Genomic DNA, 9,103 nt, shown 5'->3' on the forward strand with positions numbered 1-9,103 from the left:
GTACTTTGCACACGACACTTCGTGGAGGAAATCTGGACGATGTCCATCTTAAACGGTGTTGATTTGCGAAAAGATGGAATCCAACGGGTGAGTTGATCCATCGTTCAAAATTCGGCTGAGAATTTGCCGTCCCTGTAGCAGTGCCCCATTTAAATGGGACTGTAGCTGGGTGAGATAAAGAAAGACCCCAAGATAAAAAAACTGAGAAGGTTGTGGCATATAAAATAGATGTACTATCCAACTAATTTCCCGTTCTCGATAGAAAAACAATATCTTATGCCAACTCAATCTCTTGGAGGTGCTCATAAGAGGTAGGGCGTGTGCTCATAGAGGTAGTTCACTATACTCAATCTCTTGGAGGTGCTCATAGAGGTAGGGCGTGTGTTTATAATGGTGAGTGTATTCTCGTGTATGTGAGCGAGTTCAATTGTACTGTGTTAAAAAAGGCTTTTTCATGATATTGCTTTTCTTCTTAACCTCGGCATGCGCCTTTTTGTCGCCGCTGGGTGGCATCGCATGGATGTCGTCGTGCCGTGGACTTTTTGACGGACATATGCTAATTTTCTCTCCCATTGCAACGCACGGGCATTTGTGCTAGTCAGAACATAATATGATAAACAAAACTAGAAAGGACTATGCCGGGAAGGAATTAGAGAAGACATACCTCTCCTCCTGTGTCATTCCCGAATGTATGCAGATCGCAGGAAAATTGCATTCACAGAGCAGCCTGTTAAGTTCTGAAGCTCTACCAACACTTTTAACAAATATCACAATTTGGTTGAAGTCGAGCGCATCTAAGAGATCATTCAATTTCCGATTCTTCTCCGCCTCACTTAGTTTAATATAGTGCTGGAATCACAGCAAAAATGTTGACGCGGTTGATAAAGAATGAGGTTGATACGAGATGAATAAACAAAATGTACGAATGGCTAGTGGATAGTTCACTATACCTGAACTAGACCATGAAGGGTCAGTTTAGCCTCATCGTCAACATAAATTTCCATGGGCTGTAAGGTGACAAATGACGAAGATATTAGAATTCTGGCAACAATGTAACTCTAGCCACTCCAAACGAACGGCATATCAATTCTTCACTTTGTATGAATTTTCAGCCTCCACCAGGAGCTTCATTTATGCGCACTGCAATTTGCGAAACCATAGCCAACACGTTTTGCAACAGTGGCTTTGACATAAGATTTCCAGTCAAGAGAATTCTGCTTCGTCTGCCTTCACCATGAGAACAGTGGGAGAACCAGAAGCAGTTTACTCCAATCAAACGGAAACCAAAAGTGTGGAGGCCACAGAAAACTGGAGAAAACAACGCCCACTGGACTTAAAACCCCTACGACATCGGTGCCCTACCGACCCCAATTCCCATGTTCTTCATGAATGTTTCACAATTCACATCGAGAACAAAAGAATTCATTCCATCGCAGCCCATTGGAATGTGCACAGATACCAATTGACAGACCAAGGTGGAAGTAGCCGAATAACTCAATCCACCAAAAACGATCAATATGATCAGCAAGCAACCAGCAATCCTACTGACAAAAAATTACCACCTCTCCTATCTATGTATGAGCATAACCACCAGAAGGGAGGAGGTTTTAAATAGGAAGAAGCACTAGAGAAATGAGGTAGGCCGCATGACATTACATCTTGCATAAATTTCTTGCAAACCGGGCGAATTTCCTTGCTGAGTGTTGCTGAAAACATCATCACTTGTTTATCATGGGGTGTCATCTTGAAGATCTCCTGGACATCTCTACGCATGTCTGAAGAATATAACATAGGTTAATATCAGAGCTCTGAACTACAGAAAAACAGGCATATGAACAGAAACTTATGCTGAAGTGAACTGAACTATTATAAACATTGAAAAATGGCCTGGAACCAGCAGCCTACCAAGTGAATCAAGCATCTTGTCACATTCATCAAGAATGAAATGCCTCACATTCTTCAATGAAAGGTCCTTGTCTCTAGCCAGAGCTAGGATCCTTCCAGGTGTGCCAACCACAATGTGAGGACATTCATTCTTCAACAAATCCTTGTGTTTTTTTATGTGAACGCCACCATAGAAGACAGCAACTTTTGTTTCTGACAGGTACTTGCTAAACCTCTCGAATTCATTGCAAATCTACAATATATAAAGTAAAAAGGACAATTAGCACCAGCAGGCATATCTGACATTGTTGCTAGAATAAAAATGAAAAAATATGTATGCAAACCTGGTATGCTAACTCTCGTGTATGGCATAACACAAGTGCAGCTACTTGCCCAGCAACCGGATCAATCTGCTGGAGAGTTGAGAGGACAAAAACAGCAGTCTTGCCCATCCCAGATTTTGCTTGACAGATGACATCCATTCCGAGAATGGCTTGAGGGATGCATTCATGTTGCACTGATGTGGAGCCAAACAAAATAGGAGTAGCACCAGTGAGAAATATTTAACCTTCTGGGCCCACTAATGGAGAGTTTTACCATATCCTCTCCTCCGACCGAAAATGTCAGAAGAAATTATACCTGCACATCAGCAAAACAGGGACGGTCACATTGGGACATACTTAACATATAACAAACTAAAAGATGGATGTTCAAACATGCTTGATTTGATTTTGTATTAGAACTATCAGATCATGGGAAACAATTTCTTGTTCTTGGCCCAGTTATATGATTTGCACTTATCCTTCATCATGCTAGCATGTTCGGTTCTTAGCATGTTAACTGTCCTTAAAAGAAAATCTACTATAAGAACTGAGAGCATACGTGCTTTGATGCCTGGGGCATGTATTCAAATATATGCATACGAGGATCTCAGCTAACAGAATAACTCAGAAGTAGCACCTCATGGGGAAGAGTAAAAAAAATGAAACAAGTGATTCTTCTTTTTTGTCTTTCATTCACTGTTGAATGTAACAATAATCTTATACTGACAAAAGGTGACACTTCAGCTACGAATCTAATCAAGCAAAGCTAAGATGTGTCCATAACAGGGTTTACAAAAAACAATAGTATACTGTGTTCTCTTTCTCTCCATCTATTTTCTTTTTAGAAATGCAGTTTTGGCTGAATCTCTCTATAAGCATTCTTGTAATTATCACAACCAGTGCACTGGTCTCGGCTCAGAATCCATAACAATAAAACCGGATTGCTGTTGGCAGTGCAATTACGACTCGAGCTATCAACTATATGTCTATATGTGCTCAACAAACAAATAATTGCTTTCCCACAACAAAAAAAACAAACAAATAATTGCAATTCAAGAGTCCACAGCGTACTATTCATGTAGATCCAATTCTGATGGCTCTAAATTTTTTTAAGAACTTGCCTTCGGAAGGATGCTCAAACCCGCAGTCCTGGATCGCACGGAGCAGCTCTGGCTTGAGCAGGAAGTCCCTGAACCCTGAGCTGTGGATTCCCACGTAACCCCTGTCCAAACACCACAAACCATGCCAGGTGAGATGAGATCCCTCGACCACGAACCCTCGCAAGAAAAGTAAAAACTACTCCCTCCGTCCGAAAATACTTGTCATCAAAATGGATAAAAAGGGATGTATCTAGAACTAGTAATATACATCTAGATACATCCCCTTCTATTCATTTTGATGACAAGTATTTCCGGACGGAGGGAGTACTAGATAGAAGCATCGACGGCACGCACTTCTTGACGACGTCGACGGAAGGGTTGGCGGCTGCGCCGTCGACGGCGTTCTCCACCTCCTCATCGTAGTCGACGAGATCCTCCTCGTACACCTCGGCGTCCTTGGCTTCTCCCATCCCGGCTGCGATTAGCAACAGTGGTTAAGCACCGCCGAGACGCGAATCCGACAAAGTTAGCATCGCAACAGCAAAGCAACCACAAAGCACCAACCTCGGGATCCCAGACAAGGAGAAGAGGAAGAACCGTGGTATTTCGAGGAGCGAGGAGGCTGCAAAGAGAGAAATCAGAGTTTTACGGCTGCATGCGCAGGGGTCAAACGCGTGCTGTGCTGGATTCGGGATCTAGGGTTCTTGCCTCTTGGGGCGTACGACCTAGGTAGCACGTATTTGGGACTGCTGCGACTCTGCGGGAGGGGGCAGAGAACTTGGGTGTGTCGCAACTCGCAACAAGACGAGTTGGACCCGTACCTTTTTTGTATTTTTTGAGCAACGGTTGGACCCTCGAAAAAAAAGCGGGCCGTGACATGTCGGCACGCAGGCCGGCGCCCTGCACGGCACACTTTTTTAAAACACTGACGCATACGCTTTAGCTCTTCGAATGTAAATGTGCTTAGGGCCACTTCTTTTGCGGCTTAAAAAATAAGCCACCTCCTTTCCATCTTTTTCCATAAACCGTCTCTCTTATTCACTAAGCTTAAAAAATAAACCACCTCCTTTTCATCTTTTTCCATAAATCGTCTCTCTTATTCACTAAGGCTTCTAAACTAGTTATGAGATAAGTAATTTAGAAGTCTCAACAAATTTATAGGGCGGTTTATCTTTTAAGCTGAGGAGAGGCAGCTTATTTTTTAAGCCGCCGAAAAGAACTGGCCCTTAAATGAGGTGAGTTTTCTATTAAAAAAATTGAGGTGCTAAGTATATTAAATGCCTTAAAAACCTCAATTCCTCAATGCATAGGTGCTAAGCTTCCTTCATTCAATTAGTTGTGGATTCGGAATTGTGCTTCCTTCTATGAACAAGCACTTAGCACTGTTTCTTCTTGGGTCATCAAAGTACTCTCTCTCTTCTTAACTAGCATGCCACATCAGATTTTATGCCTACTTGGCAGCCTTAGCACATGTACATGGTAGAGTATTGGCAGCCTTAGCACTTGTACATAGTGAAGCATTGGGAGGGACCTTATACATACGCATAGACACTTACCCTATAAACGCATGCACGCACGCACGCCTTTTCTTTATGAGCAGATTCGAAAGATTGAGCTGGCACATCATCTTAACACTAACAAAGTCGCCATAGACGCCTTTATAGTCAACAGGAATATCTGTTCCCACTGAATGCACATCATCGGAGGCCTGAAATAAATCCAGAAAAATATGAGAAGCGGTGTCAAGTCTAGGCACACTTATTTAAAGTGTTGGTCTGCTGCATGTTTATCCTTAATGGGTTGTGCGGAAACATTTATTCCTAATTGCTCAATACTTTGATAAATTCAAAATATAAAAAAATCATGAAAGAATATAGAAAAATAAAAATGAGGCAAAGTGTCATGTGGGATAAATCATGGGCTTTATAAGTGGTTGCTTCATTAAAGCATTTCATCTCTCAGAAAGAAAAAAGTTAATACAAAGCCACGCTTTAAACTATAAAAGGAAAAAAAGAAAAATTACAAAGACTATAAGTATGCAATGGCAGGGAAGCTCTTCGGGTGGGTCTTATTCGCCGCATCGGAGATGGCACAACCACTAAAGTGTGGCATGACAATTGGATCGGAAGCACCATGTCTTTGAGGATGGTGGCTCGCATTTCTAAGCATTTGGTGCACCTAGTTGTGGACTTGATTGTGGAGGACACAGGTAACTGGGATGACGATCTAGTCCGATGAGTTTTCATCCATCCCGATGTTGATGCTATTTTGAGTATGCCCCGCCGTCAGGGAAAGATTTTTGGGCGTGGGAGGGGGAAACTTGGTGTGTTCATTGTATGTTCATCATACAGATTACTGATGGAACATGAGATGACTCAAGACTTGGGGCCAAGTAGTTCCTTGCATGGCGAGGCTAGCAGCTCTTTGGAAGCTAAGGGACCAAAATCTTGTTTTATGGTGTGGCGTGTTATATGAAGAATATCCTGCCGGCTTTCGGGAAACTACATCAATGGCATATTCGTGATGATGTTGTATGTCCTATGTGTGGTCATGGAGATGAATCACTGTTTCATGCTCTTGTTCGGTGTGATCATGCCAAACTATTTTGGAGGGCTGCTTTGAATTCCTTCCAGGCCAAGGTACCCAAACTGCATCCTCAAACATGGACGATGGGCCTGTTGGATTTAGAGATAGTGAGTAAGGAACATGCTGCTATATCATTACTGTCATGTGGGCAATATGGAGTAGCAGAAATAAATATACACATGAGGAAGTGGGGTATCAACTGCATAAGTCTATGGAGCTTGTTGATGAACTGATCAAATCTTTGCATATCGTGGAAGCGGATGCTCCAATTGATGCTAAGCAAAAGCCTAGGTGGTCCTCACTGGAGCCTGGATGGGCGAAGTTTAACACTAATGCAGCTATTAACTTGCTTGTAGGAGAAGCGGGTACACGGATGGCTGGCCGTGACGCCGCATGCACTTTTCATGGAAGCAATTTTTTCCAAGCATGGATCTCTAGCGGATCCTTTTCCAGCCGAAGTCTTGGCATGCCAAGATGCTATGTTGCTGGCTATGGGCAAAGCTTTGCCACATGTGATCACAAAGACGGATTGTGAGAATATATGTACCATGTGGGAGCAAGGAGATGGCAGATCAGCTGTTGGATTTGTCTTTAGAGAGACGAGGGCTTATCTCCCACATTTTCAAGGATTTAAATTTGCCTTTGTACCTAGGGAAGCTAATGGTGCAGTGCACGATGTGTGCTAAACATGTTTTAATTTCTCTTTTAGATTCGTGTACTTTTGAATTTATCCCCGAATTTCTGTCTGGGCATGTTCAATCAGGCATGATCCACTTGAAAAAAATGCTAGAGGGCGGTTCTAAAAGAAGAACTGATTTTGGCCTAGGCTACAGACAACAGTACTGTTGGGCTGTGAACATGTGAAAAATGAAGGCCCAAATTTGTTTTGTCCGGGTAAACTCAGCTACCCAATAGGTTTGGCCCTTTATTAATCAGTCGATGCTGCTATCGAGCAGCTAGCGAGCCCGGGCAAGTGCCCAAGTCACTGGGCGGTGTCTCCTCCACTTGTGCGTATATATGAGCTTTTTTTTTTACAGTAATATGTGTCTCATCTATGTCTACATCTATACCTAATAATAAAGGAAGGTACGTTTCTTTGTTTTTTGGTCTGTCAACTTTTCGTGTAATAAATATTTACCCACCAATGCCACTGATAATAATAAGAAAAATGTTTCATTTGTTTCATGTACTCTGCTCCTTCCTACATAGTGTAGTAGAAACGAGAAAGAGAAACGTACCGACCTGGGCCACAAGTATCAGTGTGGGCTGTGTAAGTGGGCTGCGGTATTGTTGGGCCGTGACATGTGAAAAACGAAGGCCCGAATTTGTTTTCTCCGGGTAAACCCAGCTACCCAACAGGTTTAGCCCTTTATTAATCGGTCGATTGCTACTATCAAGGAGCCAGAGAGCCCAGACAAGTGCCCAGGTCATTGGGCGGTGTCACCGTCGCCTCTGCGTATATATGAGCATACCATCGTCAGAAGCATCTTGCCACATGCCAATATAATATACTATACTCCCTCCGTTCACTTTTGTAAGTCCTTTTAGACAGCTCAAAATAGGCTGTTTTATATATTGTCTGAAATGTCTTGAAGGTCTTATAAAAGTGAACAGAGGGAGTAATAGAAATTGCCGCACATGTTGGCACTAGCGGCGACGTGCCTTTGATGCCTCCCTCCGACAGTGCGGCGAGTACGAGAAGAGCACGCTCACCTCATCCACTGTCACCTCATCTACTGTGCGCTTCATAAACAGCAGCAGAAGGGAAAGCCTAAAATGTTTTCTTCGAACTAATAACCCAAAACACTGAAGTAACCTATAAAATTCTTCTTGGGCAACTAAACTATCATATCTTTTAACCGCAAAAAGAAAAATGGCAGTACAGACTATACTCGGATTATTATCGAAAAAGGCTTCCGCCCCGCTTTATATATAAAGCAAAGATCACCAACATCCCGATACAGACGCACGCCACCACAACAACGCACACACCCAAGGCAAGATACACAGGCGTTGAGCGCAGCAACATCACCCCTGACTACGAAGAGATGAAGCCGCATACGACGATCCGTGGGCTTCAAGGCGGCGCCTTCAGCAAGGATACGACACCGGAGCACCGCCACCGTCCAATCCAAGGATCAAAGTTTCCCCTAGAGCACACGATGGGCGATGAGAGCCGCGACGACGCCTTCAAGAAGGGAACGAGTTTCGCCGCCGCCGGTCTGTCCGCAGAAAGAACAGATTTTCACCCCGGCCACCCCTCACCGCCACCGAACGCCGCACCCCGGCTGCCACGCCGCCCGCACGTCCATGGCCACCGGGCAGCACCAAGCCGCGGGCTCTGCCCAAAAGCACCACGCTACCACCACCGAGGTCGCCGCCCCGGCAACCAAGACACAGGCACCACCTGACCCGAGACCCGCCGCTACCCCAACCGAAGAGATGAGCGGAAAGGCCCCGCCTTTCGCACCCCTGGACGACCCCTAGCGCCGAGACTCAATAGGCCGGCCAAAACTGGCCTCCATCGCCCGTCCTGCAGCCCCGGGCGCGAGACGAGCTCCGTCCTCCTGCCGGGCGCGAGACGAGCTCCGTCCTGCAGCTCCGAGTGCGAGACAAGCGAAGGACCGCAACTAGGAGAGGGCCAGCCCTTGGACCGAAGTAACGCCCGGACGACGAGTAGATGGAGCGACGGTCGAAGCGGTCCGACCGCAAATGAGCCGACGCCGGAGATAGCCGGCCGTCGCTACGGGCAGATCCGCCAAACCACCGTGTAACCACCGTGCCCCCGGGAGACCACCACCATGAGGCGGACCTCCACGCGCCGCCGCCCACGGCCGGAGCCACGACAACATCAGGCCGCAGCCCCACCCGCGCCGTCCACCCGGATCCCACCGCCAGATCCAAGTTGGATGCGCCGCCACCCGCCCTGCAGCCACACAATAGCCACCTCAGCCACCCATGGAGGCAGGAGGGAGACCTCCAGGAGAGGGAGGAGAAGCCACCGGCAGCCACCGAGCCATCCGACACCACCGCCGCCCGAATCGGGTCCGGACCGGACCAGATCGGGCCGCCGCGGCCACCACACAGCCCACCGCGCCGAGCCACACGTCCGCGACGCCGCCGCCAGACGCCCGCCACCGTGCCGACACGCCCCGTGCCCGCGCATCGCCACCATCAAAGCTATGCGGCCCGCGTCGGCCGTCTCCGAAG

General features: G+C 46.2%; 1 protein-coding gene across 3 annotated transcripts in view; it reads right to left on the reverse strand.

Moving 5' to 3' along the window:
• Nucleotides 1–4,167, reverse strand: part of LOC123069793 (DEAD-box ATP-dependent RNA helicase 15) — a 9,857-nt gene extending 5,690 nt beyond the window's left edge. The window contains exons 1-9 of one of the 3 annotated variants that reach the window (XM_044492733.1): nt 4,016–4,167; nt 3,872–3,929; nt 3,662–3,782; nt 3,329–3,429; nt 2,229–2,401; nt 1,906–2,137; nt 1,657–1,775; nt 951–1,007; nt 665–849 (exon numbers count right to left, since the gene is read on the reverse strand). In XM_044492733.1, coding sequence (XP_044348668.1) covers nt 665–849; nt 951–1,007; nt 1,657–1,775; nt 1,906–2,137; nt 2,229–2,401; nt 3,329–3,429; nt 3,662–3,777 — 983 coding nt within the window. In that variant the 5' untranslated portion in view covers nt 3,778–3,782; nt 3,872–3,929; nt 4,016–4,167. Of the gene's footprint in view, nt 1–664; nt 850–950; nt 1,008–1,656; nt 1,776–1,905; nt 2,138–2,228; nt 2,524–3,328; nt 3,430–3,661; nt 3,783–3,871 lie in introns of those variants that run through there. The other 2 variants (XM_044492732.1, XM_044492734.1) reach the window with 2 other exon arrangements.
• Between the last annotated feature and the right edge of the window lie 4,936 nt (nt 4,168–9,103).

This window comes from Triticum aestivum, chromosome 3B, assembly GCF_018294505.1.
Source record: "Triticum aestivum cultivar Chinese Spring chromosome 3B, IWGSC CS RefSeq v2.1, whole genome shotgun sequence".
Lineage (NCBI taxonomy): Eukaryota > Viridiplantae > Streptophyta > Magnoliopsida > Poales > Poaceae > Triticum > Triticum aestivum.